The sequence below is a fragment of the Gymnogyps californianus genome, chromosome 3 (assembly GCF_018139145.2).
Source record: "Gymnogyps californianus isolate 813 chromosome 3, ASM1813914v2, whole genome shotgun sequence".
In the NCBI taxonomy this organism is placed as follows: Eukaryota; Metazoa; Chordata; class Aves; order Accipitriformes; family Cathartidae; genus Gymnogyps; species Gymnogyps californianus.
The window spans coordinates 29400027-29416074 of NC_059473.1; the positions used below are offsets into that span (position 1 = coordinate 29400027).

Here is a 16048-nt window from a genome sequence, read left to right on the forward strand (position 1 = left end):
TTTGAACTTTGACCAGTTGGTCAGGATTGATTATAAACCCAGATGCTAATTGTGCTGCTTCTCATTTCACTGAACAAAGGTGTGTTGGCAACTCTTCCTTGCTGTGGCCGGAGTCTCCAGGACCCATGAAGTAAAATGGTCGAGGAGGAAGCTAAGAGCTTACCTATGGAGCTGAGCGAGAAGGGAGGTGTAGAGAACAACGGATTTGTTCAAAATGAGGCTTTTGATGACAAGGAGACTGATACCAGTAGCCAAGAAGAAATGCCAAAAATGTGCATTGTTGATGCAGACCCAGTGGCTATGGAGGAGCCAGCGTTGAAGCCCTATGCGGGGATGCCGAAGGAAGTCTTGCTGAAGTTCTCCAGCCAAGCCCGGTACAGGGTCACCAGGGAGATTCTCTTCTGGCTCATAATTGCTGCTGCCGTCGTGCTTGTGTGCGCTACGATTGCGATTATTGCTCTCTCTCCAAAGTGCCTTGACTGGTGGCAGGCTAGTCCTATTTACCAGATCTATCCTCGTTCCTTCAAGGACAGCAACATGGATGGGAATGGGGATCTGAAAGGTGGGTGAATTTCCATTCTTGGTATGTGCAAAGCTGTGTAGCAGCTGTCTGTGTGTATATATGTAGATAGATAGATATATTAAAAATAAAAATTAAAAAATCACCATACAGTCCAATAGAGAAAGCCACCCTAATGGAGAAGGGAAGAAAAGTTGTCTAATCATTAATGGCAACTCACAATGTCATGAATAAATCTAGGAGCTGCTTGCTCAAGTTGCTAAGCCTAAGCCTGGAGTCAGAATGGATGTTTAGAGGTGGGGCTGAGAGCAAGCAGCAGCACAACTGCCATCAGAGTAAAGTATCTCCACAAAACTGAGGTCAATCAGGAGAACGGGTGGTGCTGAGCACTTTGTCATGTTAGGTTGGCTGTCTGCCCATAAGGTAAAGTGAGGAAAAATAAAACTGACAAAGAGGAGAGAAAGATGTGTTACTTTTTGTTTTGTTCATGGTCTAGGTATTTTTGAGCTCTTATGAATGCATTAAGAAGGGGTACCTGATACCAAGAGGCAAAGCCACTTATCAGTAGCTTAGCTGAGACTACGTTTCAGAAAGGGAAGGCTCAACACCATAACGCACAATAAATTTCTAAACAAGAGACACTAGCTATAATACTAGTGGCAAGTGAAGAGAAGAAACTGTTTCTGTAGTTGCATGCCAGTAGTAACATGTTGGGAAGATAGGAAAGATTTGGGTTTAAAAATACTAGGGGAGGCTGGAGTGAGGTGTCCTTACAGAAAACAACAGAAAGACCCCGTAAGAGACTTTTTCTAAGGCAGGGAAAACCTGGTATCTTTGCATTAAAATTGTGCTTCCCTTTGGGTGGTCTGAGGATTAATTGATGTTTCTTGAAATGGGAAAGCAAGGCTGTTGCTGCATTTTAACAAAATATAGGAGCTTGTTTTCAGAAATGAGTGTTAAATTTATTAAATGAAATGGTAAATATTTTTATAATACAGAATAGAAAATTGTTTTGATCTGATTTTTTTAAATTCCTGCTTTATCTTCCTTGTAAAAGTGGCTTTGAATGGTTTCCGTTCTGTGATCTCATGCAATCCCTGAAGAAAGGTCAAGATTGCCCTGCTACCTGAGATCAGTGAAAACAGGGGATGGTTATGTATCAAAGGGACTTGTGTACCATCTTTGAGAGCCCATGGCAAACTTATTTCAACAAAAATATTTTGTCTTTTCTAAACAGATGATGCCCTTTTCTTTTAAATAGGTATCCAAGAAAAACTGGACCATATTACGTATTTGAATATAAAAACCATCTGGATCACCTCTTTCTATAAGTCCCCCTTAAAAGACCTTGGATATGGAGCTGAAGACTTCTATGATATTGATCCCATGTTTGGATCAATGAGCGATTTTGAGAATCTGCTTGCAGCCATACATGACAGAGGTAAGTTGCAACTCCGAGCAAAATAACTCTATTAAAAAGACGTTCCCTCATATTATAGAGGGGTACCTTGTAGCGCTAGGTTATGATCTGAGATTTCAATTTGTGCATCTGGCAATTCCCCCATGGTGGCGTTGAGCAGGAGCAGATGGAGGTGCCAGTGAAGGGTACGCGTTGGCTCAACAGCGGCGCAAGCGCTGTGATTGCCGTTTCCTGCCCCTGGGCGCTGGGGTAGTGCTGGGAGCAGGACCGAAGGTGCGGGGAGCTACAACAGCAGCGTCAAGCTGCTGTATGTCCTCTGCAAGGCATTGTCCCTTCCGAGGGTGTTCGTGGGTGGTGGGCAGACGTACCGTCCGTGCTCCTTGATGCGTATGGTATGGGCATCGATAGTCTTGGGAGATCAAGGCTGAGATGCAGTTGTTTCTGACTGAATTTTATGACTGGTGGCTGCTTTCTGAAGAAGGCAGGAAAACAATTAGAGGGCTGGGAGGGAACATACGCTTCCTTCCTGCGATTGCATCCTTGGTTGGTGAGTTTATGCCTTAGACCAAATGTTTGCTCAGGTGTTTCCCCTTACAGCTGTTGGGCTGAATGGAGAATGGTTTGCCAGTCCCAAAAACATTTGGGATTTCAAAAAATGTCTAGTCTTTAGGAAGGGTGAGGAAGAATGCATGTTCACTGATGCTAGACTGGTGAAGTGCCTTTCCCACCTGGGAGGTGGGAGACAGATGTTGAAGTCCGAGTTAGTGGAAGTGGTTCATAACAGCAGAAATCTGTTCTGATTTTTTTTTTTTTTTCTTCCCCCTTCTTTCCCTCCCCAGCAATGGGCTGGGGGAGCAGTACCAGCAAGATACATTGCAGCTACTTGCAGACTCTAGTTAGTCTAACTGTGTTGGTAGTCTGGGGCTTTTTGTGGGGTTTTTTTGCCTCTCTCTTTTGCCAGACCTCTGGGATGGAAGAAGCCCAAACACTTCTGACACTGCATTAAGAAAAAATGTGAACTTTGTCTTAAAAGGCTAAATTTAATGGGGTTTTTTTATGGATTGATTTTTAAGGGCTAAAGGTGATAATGGATTTAATACCAAACCACACAAGTGACAAACACCGATGGTTTCAGCTGAGTCGCAATCGGACTGGGAAGTACACGGACTACTACATCTGGCAGGACTGCATGCAGGCTCCGGGTTCCGTCACTCCTCCAAACAACTGGGTAAACACGAGAAGGGACACGGGCAAATCCCAAGCTGGATGCAGGCTGCCACATAACAAAAGCAGCTGCAACATAATTGTCCCAATGTACACTGGGTTGTAAATGACTGTTGAGAGGTACAAACTGATGTTACTAAATGAGCTAGTGCAGATTAAGATTTAAACCAGCTCAGGAGGGAGGAGTTCCTACTTCAAATGGAATTTAAAAAATGACTTTTGTTTACCTCAGTGTTAAATCTTCACTCATTAAACAAAAAAGGGATAGTTGTGCACAACTTGTGAACAAGTTGCTCACACATGCCCCTTCTGCGTCTGGGTGCTCCGCTCTAGAAACTTCATCTCGGCTCCTCTGAGATCATAGTTGGTGGGGAGGGAAACAAAACAGTGTGTTCTTGGCTTTTTTCCTTTTTCTGGAAGGTGATCAGGCCAGAAAGTGTGTTGCCTATTTCAAATATATTTATTTGAAATTTGAACTGATGGGTGCATGATTAGGAACTTGTATATTCTAAAAACTCAAAGTGGAATTAATATTTTGTACCAGCTAGTGTAATTTCTCTTTAAACTTAGAGTCTTAAGAGCTATCTTAGCTTTTGGAATCTTTTATTACAGAGATGATGATAAAGTTAACATTTTAACATGCTGACTGTTGTTGGCACTTCAAAGGGATAATACCAGATTGCATAAAGCTCTAAGTTAACTAAAGCTATTTTTAATAAGTTTTAGGAAAAACAGTTCCAAAAGAAATGTTCCCACCCATGTTTTCCCCTCTATTCTGAATAATTCCCAGTGAAAGTCTATTTAAAAAAAGAAAAACGAAACAGAACATTGAACAAGAAATACATGTGGCGAAGTACGACTAAAGGGAGAGCAACTAGTGGGAGAAGGAAATGTAAAACATAAGTACCAAAATCTAGTCGATTGATTAGGCATTTTGTGCTTTATTATATGCTTGTAATGCACCACATCTTAAAGTATGCATAGGAGTAAATGTTTGTTAAATTAGTTCTGATTATCTCCCTCCCTTATATGAGCAGGTGAGTGTCTTTGGGAATTCCAGCTGGCAGTTTGACGATGTGAGAAAGCAATGTTATTTTCATCAGTTTGGGAAAGAACAGCCAGACTTAAATTTCCGCAACCTTGCTGTCCAACAAGAAATCCGTGTAAGTATGTAACCCACTGCTGCTGCACCAACAGCAAAGCAGCTATTTCTACACTTAATTTCTCTGATTATTGTGCTACACAATTTACAATCTAGTTGGAAGTAATTCAAGGATTGCAGCATATGTAAACAATTGAAACAAAAAGGTGTCTAGACAAACAAAGTTTATGAGCAAAATTCAAGCTTTAGGCTGTAATGCTTCCAGTATCAGAGCTACTTTGCTTCAAGTCTTTGTAATTCAAAAGCAAACACGCAACCAAAAAAAAAAACCAAAACCAAACCAATAAAATTGTCCTTGAGTGGAAGTACTGGCAGTGGGTGGTGTTGCAGTCCTCTGGATTTTAAGAAGGTACGACTATTGCTTTTTTTGCTGGCTTAAGTCCCGTGCTCTCACAAGTGCCTGGCAAGTTCTTGATGGGTTTTTGGAACAGGCTATTGCACTTTAAAAGCAGCTCCCTTTCCCTTTCTCTTCCCAATAAAGGCTATTTTAAAATTGCTTTGATGCTTCAGGAGCCCTCTACTTTTCTGCCTAACCTTATTTGCAAACTGTTCGTACTAGGCTCTCTATGAATCAAACCTGTCCTTCAGCTGAAATAGCTTTTCCCATCCTTGTTTATGCTTACTTGGTTTTCAGCTCTGACCACATCCCCCTTCAGCTTTTGTTAAGGTAGATTAAATGGGGTGGGCTTTTCCAGTCTTGCCTGAAGTAAGAGACTCTCCATCCCTTTGTTCAGCCACTAGTTACTCCTCACAGCGCTTCCAGCCTGAGGTTTTTCTCAAATGCGGGTGGCCAGAATTAAACAAATCGAACAGAAAAGATACCTGGGCAGAATCTTGTACAGTGGCATAGGTACTTCTCCCTCTGTGTCCGAGGATTGCTGTTACTTGCTTTGAAGTTGGTGCTAATACTCAAATAATCCAACATGACTGCCGTCTGGAAGCAGTTAACTGCTTTCAGCTCTAGTCTCCATCGAGAGCCAAGGATGAAGGCACTTAGCGTGTTTGGGTGTTGCATCAAGGACAACAGTTAATGGAAGGATTGACGTGGAGGGTAAAGCGGCTCTTGCACTGGAGCCTGTGCTGAAACAGAGCTGAATCACTCAAGTGGAGAGAAGTTTTTATCTCTGATACAAGGAGCTGTTAATTAGCCAGTCAAATGTGGGGATTGCACCTTCTTTTAGCAAAGAGATGTTTGCTTTTCAAGAAAGCTAGGCAATGCTGATTTGAATTACAAGGAATGCCTGGGCTTGTGGATAAGGGGGAGATAATGAGATTCGATCTGTCTGCATCTCTGATGACTTTACAGGGGAGACAGACAGATGGACGGACAGCCGTCACAGTAAGAGTGCTTCACCAAGGCAAGGTGGTGGTGCTCTGATGAAACCTCATGTCTGTCCACATCACGTCTCCCAGCAGACAATGTAGAATTCATTAAAATACGGGGAAGTGGGCCTGAACATGGGGAGTCTGACAACTGCTGCTTTTTTCTTTTTTTTTCCTTAAAGTTGTACCCCATCAGGTAGTAACAGCTACCTCAAGTGTTTTGATTTAGTCCTTAAGTGTTTGCTACTTTGTACTGTTGAATTTTTTGGTGCATTTCTTTGGTGGTGGTCTTCACAGCTGCCCAGTTCTACTGTGATGGTCTCACTGTCTCTGTGGGGCCTCTCCTCTCACCGCAGGTGCTGCATGTGCATGAAGAAACAAAACACTTTTGGTCACACTTGTTAACTAAAGCATGAAATGAGACTGCTCTTGAGACTGATCCTTGAAGAACTCTGCTAGTAACCTCCCTGTGTCTTGATACTTCCCTTAATGCCACGTCTTGCCACTTGCACCTTTTTTCCTAGCATCACACGTGCTTTTCAATGGTCCTGGCTAATTTTTTTTTTGAATGGTACCTGATACTTTACTGAAGCTCCAGTAGCAAATAGATGCTGCATTTCCTATGCAAAGAAATGAAATGAAAACTAGTAAGTTTGGCCTGATAACACCAACCTTTGGTAAATGCTTATGAACATCATTAATTGCTCTAGCATGTTAAAGAATAATCTTTGTCTAGTATTTTAATTGAAAAGCCTGTTTCAGAAGGTTGGGAGGACTGAGCAGGAAGCAAATGGACTCTTCCAGAGAAGCTCAAGTCTTTGGTTTAGCCACAGAGCATGCAAGAGCAATGAAACTTCGCAGCCATGTGGCTTTCTTGCATAAATAAAAGTAGATCGGTCTCAGTGAGTACCACGTCAGTGCTTGATATTTGCACTGCTGATACCTGGTGTTGCTTTTGTGATGAGCACATGCATAAGCATGAATTAATTTTTGGTGGATGCAGTATTGGCCAGACACCATATCGAGAGCTCCTGCTTTCAGAATGGCTCTACGAGAAAGTACAGCTCAGTAAGGTGGAGTCTTTATTTGCCAAACAAAAATCTGTAAAGCTTGAGTGTGGACTAGTTCTACTCCAGCCTACTCAGGCAAGTGTACTTCATACGTTTAAAAAACGGCAATTCAATAGCTGTCTGTTTAAAAAAAAAAAAAAGTTTTTGTCCTCAGATGAAGAAAAGTATCTGGTCTAAAAGAACATTTGCAGAAACTGCTCAAGAGGGACTGAACTTTAGAGCTGTTCATTAAAACTAGAGCAATTAAAACTGTAGTAATATAGTTACTGAAGTAGGATATAATTTTACTAATAGTGACTAACCTCTGAATTTGATAGTGAAATTACAAATTGATAGAAGTTAACTTGGATAATAGTTTTTCATGTTCCTGCAAATCAACAAATAAGCCTGAAAATAAAAAATTTCACATCAGTCAAATAAGAGAGAACAAATGTTTTAAGAGCTCTATTGTATAAAAAGAAAATTGGTGGCACAAGGTCTGTGCAGAGCAACATATTCTTGCATATTTGAATCAATGTGTTCTAATTGTGTGCAGCCATGATGAGTGTTCACCAACAACAGCGCTTAGCAAGAGCCCAATTGTTTTGATGGATGAGATTATAAACGGCTTTTAGTGAGGCACGCCCTCGCTTTGGTCTCCTGAATGACAGAAGTTACAGACCAGTCTTTTTTATACTGGATGAAATAATAAGGCATGCTTTATTTAGATCATAGTTTGACCTTAGATCGACATGATTTGCTTTAACTTCCAGTAAAATTTGAAGTACAAATTAAAAAATAAATTGTTACATATTAATACCTCCTAACAGGTTTAGTTTTCTTTTTAAGTATATACTATTTTGAATGGGGTGGGCTCACTTGGACTTCTCAATATTTACCTTTGTCTAGGATATTATCAAATTTTGGCTCGGCAAAGGAATCGATGGATTTAGTTTCAGCGCTGTTAAATTTCTTTTAGAAGCAACCCATCTCCGAGATGAGCCTCAAGTGAACAAGTCCCAGAATCCAGTAACGTATATGTTGTCTTTGCTTTTTTCCTGTATTTCCTACTGGGGCAAGAGAGTGTATGTTTTTACTTTTTGGGGTCTTAATTGTGGCTTTAGGAAGACTGGGTCAGCTGTGTCCCTTGGAAGGCAGGTGGCTCCTGGGCGCTCTGCAGAAGGAGCACACACAAGAAAGCAGCCCCTGGGCTGAGGGTGTAGGTCAGTGAGATACCTGCAAGTAGGAGTGCTGTGGGTGGGAGGAGAATTGTCCGTATGCGCTTTGTATTTCTGTTCTGACACTGTTGCTTTGAGTTTTCTGTTTAAAATAATTTACTTTTCAATTTATATTCTAAAAAGACCAGTCTTGTGATTTTAATAGTTGATTGGTTGTCTTTGGGGAGCCTGCTACAGGAGGTAAGCTCAGAGCTCTTGCCTGCTTGGGATTCCGTAGCAGTCACTAGCCCGTATTTTTTCTACGTTGCTAGTAGGAATCAGAGTAAAACAAAAAATCCTCGTATTGGCAGTGTGTCACAGTGAGAGGCCAGACACATTCAGAAGCATGCACCCTGTTATTTATGCTATTTGCTTTTGCTGAGGTAGTGAACTTGGTGACATTCTTTGAAGAGTTCTGAAATCTAGAATATTGGTGAACTAATGGGAAAAACTGTATCCTTCTTCAAGGAGAGTATCACAGCCTATTCCCAGCTCTACCATGACTACACAACCACGCAAGTTGGTATGCATGATATCATCCGTAGCTTCCGTCAAACCATGAATCAGTTCAGCAGTGAACCTGGCCGATACAGGTAATCGTTATTACAGCTAGTGAATTTTTCTCTAATATTTGTCACCCTCTTGCTAGCAATAAAAGGTTTTTTTAATAATATAATATGCCGTAAAAAGTTTTCTTCCTCAAATGCAAATAGCGGTGCGTAGGCTATACTATCTCTTCCCCAATGTGTGAGGGAAATGAAATGAATTGGCCCCAGTAGCTCTGCTGTATCTACAGACTGTACAAAAGTAAGCAGAATGGGTGACCATTCGGATCACAGACACTGTACTTAATCAGCCCTGTGGCTGATTTATTCTATAGTATTAATAATGCAGTTCATGCCAGACACGTAGTCAGAGACTGTTAAAATCCCAGAATGGTTGAGTTTGGAAGGGACCACTGGAGGTTATCTGGTCCAACCCCCCTGCTCATCAGGGCCAGCTAGAGACAGTTGCCCAGGAATTCGTCCAGATAGCTTTTGAACATCTCCAAGAATGGAGACTCTACAACCTCCCTGGGAAAACTGTGCCAGGGCTCGGTCACCCTCACAGTGAAAAAGAGTTTCCTGATGTTCAGGGGAACCTCCTGTGTTTCAGCTGGTGCCCATTGCCTCTGGTCCTGGCACTGGACACCACTGAAAAAAGCCTGGCTCTGTTGTCTTTGCACCCTCCCTTCATGTATTCACATACATTGATGAGATCCCCCTGAGACTTCTCCAGGCTGAACAGTCCCAGCTCTCTCAGCCTCTCCATAGGAGAGATGCTCCAGTCCCTTAATGGTCTTAGTGGCTCTTTGCTGGACTCTCTCCAGTATGTCCATATCTCTCTTGTACTGAAGAGCCCAGAACTGGACACCACACTCCAGGTGTGGCCTCACCAGTGCTGAGTAGAGGAGAAGGATCACCTCCCTTGACCTGCTGACAACACTCCTCCTAATGCAGCCCAGGATACCATTAGCCACCTTTGCTGCAAGGGCACATCGCTGGCTCATGTTGAACTTGGGGAACCCCAGGTCCTTTTCTGTAAAGGAAAGCATGGAAATTGCTGGAATGGAGCGTGTGGATGTGGATTCAGAATGGAAAGACTTCATTCAGATACTTGAAAGCCTTGCGTTGACTTTTGTAGCTTTTTCTCCAGAAATTTCCAAGAAATATTTCTCCTTGTCTGCTTTACAAAATATTGTTTCTCTGTATTAATCTTTTTTTGATGGGGAGGAGGGAAGCGAATGTAATTCTTAATGCTGTGTTATTTTATATGTATGTCTAACACCGTTCCTAGCTTCCTTCTGCTCTGTGCAAACCAAGAATGAGCCAAAAAAGGTGTTTGTGTACTTCTTTGTAGATTTATGGGTTCTGATGGTAATGAAAAGGAAGACATTGAAGCAACAATGATGTATTATGGAACAACTTTTATCCAAGAAGCAGATTTTCCCTTCAATTTCAACCTAATTAACATGAAAAATCTATCGGGCAACAGTATTTTTGAAGCTGTCAACTTGTGGATGAAAAACATGCCTGCAGGAAAATGGCCAAACTGGGCGGTAAGGGTTCTAGACCAATTCTTATAGGAAGAGCTTGTTCCTATAGGTGATAGAAACCTATAGGTGATAGTTCCTCTTATGGTGATAGAAACCTACACACACACACATATATATTGATTTCAGTGGGATCAGCAGCAGCCTGAGCCTATGGCTGAGCTATAGTAGATATCATGTGAAACTCTCAGCTGCTGTAGGCACAGTCGTTGGCATTGGCCAGCCGGCTGGCTGTCCTGCCCTTCGATAACAGTTACACTCCCCGTGCAAGGGCGACAGAAGGGAATTTATGATCACGCCTCTCCCTCAGTGTCTCTAATGTAGTATGGGGCATTGGCTTACACCACCAGTGAGGATGGGATTGGTACAATTACCTTTGGTCTTAAACTGACTCAGTGCAATGAATTCTGGAAACCTCCCGGGGCCAGGGAAGAACCGAGCAGGCAGCTGAAGGCAGTTAACTTAAAACCTTGCTGCTCTTTGCTAGGAAGCATGTTTGGGATGTGCAAGGGATCTTTTCAAAACAAGCACCACCTTTACACAGCTGAGAAAATGGCAGAAATCTGAGGGAACTGTGATCGTGGAGAGTTGTTATTTGTCATCTCTCCTCACTTCTGCCTCATGTGCTGCTGGCAAGGCTTCTGTGTGCTAAATTATTTGGGGCAGAAGTTTGTACTAGCACCAAAAGAAAAAACATAATTGCCCTCATAGGCCTGCAGGGGAAAGAAAAAAAGCAAAAGGAAAAAAAACCTACTACCTTGTTAAGTTAGTTAACCAATTTCATATATGCATGGAATTTTATAATGTGTGTTTAACAGAATGATGTTTTCTTCAGGTTGGAAGCCCTAACGCTGCTCGGATTTCATCTCGGATTGGGAAGGAGTACGTCAATGTTATGAACATGCTGCTTTTAACCCTCCCTGGTACTCCTGTAACTTACTACGGTGAAGAAATAGGCATGGAGAACATTGCATCAGAAAATGTAAGTCCGTATAAACTCGGATCCTGTTATTTAGTTCTGAGTAACAGAACTTTCAAAAATACAAAAACTTTTGTTTTGTTAACCAAACCCAGTCTTTCTCACTGTTTAGATGGTTTTCTGTGTTCCCCATGGCAAAACCATTGGACAGCACGTGGAAATGGCCAGGCCAGAGACCAGAACCAAGGCCTTGATGTGTGTCTGAACTGCTAGACTGCAATCCGTGGTCCCTGATTTCTGTCCTCTGCCAGATCAGTCTTGCATGGTTTGCAGCAGTGTTGCTTTGCTTCACCTCAGCAGAAAGGGCAGCAAGTGCCAACACTGGGCCTGGGCTAGTGGTCAGGAGAGGTGTGTTGCAGTCATCCGAGGCAAGAGGAACAGAGTCGCTATCTCCTTCCTCCCGTAGAAGTACCCGAGTCACTATGTCAAAGTCCATTATTTCCTGGCTGCTATTTAAAGGAAATCAGAGTTCATGAGAGACCGTAGCTACAGTCACCATCTCCTGCAGGCTGCTTTGCTCTGAGTGTGCGAAGGCACTTGTCTAAGCCACAGCCCTCTACAGTGTGCCCAAGCTCTGAAGAAGGGATCTCCAGAAGGGGGTGGGTGTACAGACCAGCCCCTGCTTAGCATTGCCTGGTGGCAAGCAGAAGTGGCTTTTTTGATTTCTTTTTGATCCCTTTCTGTAAAGGATTTAGGTACCTGAGCCTGGGAACCAGGTGCCTAGCTCACTTGATCATAGCTACAGGTGACACATGACAGGATGTTTGTTAGATTACAGACATTTTCAGAAGTAAGTTTATTCAAGGTCAAGGGATTAAAACAAAGTGTCTGTGCCTTTCACACTGTGCTGACCCATGTAACTTAAAAGCTTTCACGTTCAGCCCCTGTAATTTCTTATCTCCTCTATGATCATACCTGACTTCTGTTGTGTCTCGTTGTCCAAGGTGTATGGGCATGACTGGAAAAGGTCATGCCCAAAAGGGAACAGCTCAGCTCTGCCTCTCGTGACCGTATTTGAGCACCATGAGAACATGGTGCTCTGGCAGACGCTGGTTTCATTGTGGAAAGCCTCTGTTAGAGAATGAGACAGCCTCTGATGGTGTTACCAACAGCGTTCGCTAGCTTTGTATCAAAGGGAAGGAGGTACTTGAAGAAGCACAGGATCATCACCAGGCTTGTCTGACTCAGATGTGAGGAAATGATTCTCTGATTTAAAAGGAAATCTCATTTCCTCTGAGAAACACCTAGGTCAAAATACCTCCTGCATTTTCTTAGTGCTGCTGCTTACTGCTGACAGAATGATACTCTTCAGGAAAGCGGCTTGCCCTTGGCTCCTCAGGGTTTACTCTCTTTTAGTGGCTACCCTGTGGCTCACGGCTTTGTAACAATGCAAAACCACTCTTCACTCAATCTGGAGAGGAAGATTCCCTGATTAAAGGGTGTCTTAGAAAGACGGAGAGTATTTGCTCAGGGTATAGTTTTTAGCCCCAGCATTTGAAACACTTCAGGAGAAGCTAAAAGAGGTAAAGATGAAAGGGAGTGTTACCAGTGTTGAAAACTTGGGATTTTTTTCCCTGCTTTTCAGAACATGCTAAAAGGAGAAACCTGTTATTTATAATGTCACAAAGCAAAGTGACAATTTCTTTTGTTGAGCTGCTGTTCTGACAGATTGTATTGAAAAGTGCCCTTTATATGAAAAACAGTTTTCATGGAAAACAAACACTCAAAGTATGTGCAAAATATTTTATGCCCTCTTATATCATTAAATTTAAGTGTCAGATCTTTTGGCAGCTCTTCAATAATGAGGAAGCTTTTTCAGAATTCTTCTGAATTCTTCAAAATGAGAACTTCAGACTTTTTACATCGACACTTTTTAATCCGCTAAAAGCTGGTTTTCAATAAAGTTTTTGCACTTGGAAATAATTTTATCTTTCTAACACAAACAATCCTGTCCAAATTGTACCCCTTGCAAATGTAAGCTTGAAGAGTTCTAAGGTGAAAAGTGTGATGGTTACAAAAGAACAGACACTGAATAGCCTTTACTAGTTGTTTACTGTTATTTTAACAGCATCTCTTCTTAGAACTCATTACCTCATATATTCGCTCACTGCCTGTCTAGATATTTATCAGAATATCGTAGCTGTCATTAGTAAACTTTTATCCAACCATCTGTTGCAAGGGGGAGACAACTCTAGCAGAGTCATTTGGGAATTCCACATTTTAGCCAGCAATGCTGTATCCATGAGATCATCCATTCTCCTCCATTTCAGGAACTGTCTTGATTCTTATTTTCTCTTTAGACTTGGAGCAGGATTACATCCTCCTCATTAAATTTTAACTTAAACCAAAGAAAGCAATACTGAAATGGTGATCGTTTGGAAGATGTGAGAACATGCTATTCAAGGGATAACTTTTTAATACACTAATCACCACTTTATTTTCTAGGTGACCTTTCCAGAGAAAGCCCCCATGCAGTGGGATGGCAAAGTTAATGCTGGTTTTACTGAAGGCAACAGTAGCTGGTTACCTGTTAACTCTGACTACCAAAGCGTAAATGTTGAAGTAGGTATCTATATGTGTGACAAACTAATGGTCTAAAAATATTTTAATGTATCTCTTTTGCTCTGACTTCTTTTACTTAGTGGGAATTGGCAGTAAGAACAAACTCGAGGGAAGAAAAAGCACTGAATCCTCACAAATTTTATTAGAAAAGGAAATCCTTGCACTAGCAAGAAGCCGACTTCATCTATATGCATTGAAGCAGAGCAACTGCAATTATGATGTAGATGTGGCAATTTGGCTCTTTAACATCCTTTTAACCATTTTAATATTAAATTGAAATCTGGTTGGTTTTTTTTTCATTTCTATCACTATAGAAAGCACTGGCCTTGTAACAAGAACTTAACATAGACCATGTCTAACATAAGTAGAGCAGTAAATCAAACAGATTTTGCTGATCTACAGTGCTGACCAGAATTGAAGACAGAAAAAAAAACAGATCTAAGACAGGAAAAATATAAAACACGGAACAAACCCTGTGACTTCAGTAGGTTAGACTCAGTGAAAAAAGTTCAGTATCAAGCTTTGAATGGCTGTGGCTTTCTCCCAAATAAACGGTACTGTAAGGACACTGTGGGAGGAAGAAATAGCGCTGGGGAAATTCTGTCATGCCTAATAACCTCTCTCTCTGCCACTCCACAAATGCCATGGAAGTGCATGAGAAAAAGCAGTTTTTCAGTGGAATTTGCAGACAAATTTGAAGAGAGTAATTGTCAAAACGGAATTCTAATAGGTGTGTTCTCAGCAGACTGCGTGGGCGTGAGGCAAGTAGTATTTCCTCCATTCAGTGCCAAGAAATGACCCTGTTCATGCTGACTGTTGCAGATCCAGATGACCTGGTCCAACTCGACCCTGAATTTGTACAGAGAGCTAACTTTACTTCGCAACAACGAACTCCCCATTCATCGGGGGTGGATGTGCTACATCTGGAATGACAGTAATGTTTTTGTGTACGTGAGGGAATTGGATGGGTTAGACAGGGTCTTTATGATGGTTCTCAATTTTGGGCAGGAATCGACAATAGACCTGAAAGCTATAGTTCCTAACCTTCCATCTGAAGCTATTGTAAGACTAAGTACTAATTTTAGCAATGCTGGTAAAGCTGTCAATACCAAACTAATTAAAACGGAAACGGGAGAAGGCCTGGTCCTCGAATATAAAACAGCAAAGCCTGTTCATACTATGGGAGCTTTTCAAGGAAATTGTTTTGTGGCAGAAAAAGCTTGTTATTCCAGCGCCTTCAATTTACTCTACGTGAACTGTTAAGTGCAGGAGAAGAATAACCAAGCTTTCATGTTAGTTTAGAAAATGTTGGTTTCAGGGAAATGCTAAACATTTTCAGTTTTCTTTGGCCTTTCAAACTTTGTGTACAAAATAAACGTCCTGGAAAATAAAACACATACCTAATTATCTTGCATCTGTATTGGTGATGAAAAGAAAAAAGCATGGTATAAACTCCCCCTTAGGGTCTGTGGAGAAGAACAGTAAACCTGTCCTAAACAACTGTCCTGTTTAAGTGTGTGTATTTTTGTGAGGAAAGAGAACAGTTCCTTTCTGGGTGCTACCCCTCACAGTTGCTGGTCATTAGGAGCTCCTGTGGAATCCAGAGCCTGTGGCAGTTCATGGTAACTTCTAAAGGGGTGGCCCTGTATTTGTTAAAATAGGTAAAAGCAAGCAAGACTAATATATAAAGTTGTGATGGCTTACCTCTTCTCTCAACTCTAACAGCTCTGATTATCCTCAAAGTTAGTAAGAAGAAGAACAAAATATAGCTAATATGTCTAATTCTGTAGTCAGGACTGCATTTCCAATTGATCCCCCCCCCCCGCCCCGAGTTAGAATACATTTTCATTCTCTTATTTTTTTACCCTAAGGTTGAGGTGAGGTGTGCATACACTAGTTCAGAGTAAGCAACTGAAACAACTCTACTGAATGTCACACTTGTTCACATTTTGATTTGCATTTGGTGCACCTACAGTGGCTTATGTGACACAACGGAAGGATAAGCATTTGACTTGGTGCAGTCCGTTTTGGACACGGGGGTGATCTGGGGAACTCCGTTTTGGTTTGAGGACCTTATGGCCACATAGGGTTTTTTCCACCAACTGCTTGTACCAGTTGCTGGCCCTAGGTGTGCACCACGCATCTATCTTAACAAGCAACGTGTAGCAGTTTTGTGCCTTGCTCAGAGGTCAGCTAAGGCATCCCAGCCGAAACCAGGACATTCACATGTTAGGCTTTACGCACCAACCGTTGCGCTTCAGCTCCACTTGTACAGTGCTGCACTGCTTGCTTATGTGAACAGAACAGTACCAAACAAACTGATTAATGCAGGCGGCTACTTCTGTACTCTCTGGCAGGGGGAGAAATTCAGCTCGTAGTTTGTATGTTTGTAAGCCAATGCCACACCCAACTTCGTCTTTGAATTTCTTGTCTGCTTATGCCCATAAAGCAGGGATCTAAGGGGAGAGATTCTCTGGAGACTGTGTTCACTTTTCATAGA

At 41.9% G+C, this 16048-nt stretch overlaps 1 protein-coding gene across 2 annotated transcripts; it reads left to right on the forward strand.

Moving 5' to 3' along the window:
- Positions 1-48: 48 nt before the first annotated feature.
- SLC3A1 (solute carrier family 3 member 1) lies at positions 49-14940 on the forward strand. Of its 2 annotated transcripts, XM_050894782.1 has the most exons (11): positions 49-562; positions 1782-1961; positions 3014-3168; positions 4202-4327; positions 7608-7727; positions 8384-8508; positions 9815-10013; positions 10843-10993; positions 11466-11497; positions 13447-13548; positions 14371-14940. In XM_050894782.1, exons 1-11 carry the CDS (start codon positions 136-138, stop codon positions 14809-14811), a joined length of 2058 nt encoding a protein of 685 aa, XP_050750739.1. In that variant the 5' UTR covers positions 49-135; the 3' UTR covers positions 14812-14940. The 2 variants fall into 2 exon arrangements, with proteins under 2 accessions (XP_050750739.1, XP_050750738.1); XM_050894781.1 differs by lacking the exon at positions 11466-11497 and having other exon boundaries at positions 10843-10989; positions 13432-13548.
- Positions 14941-16048: the final 1108 nt, after the last annotated feature.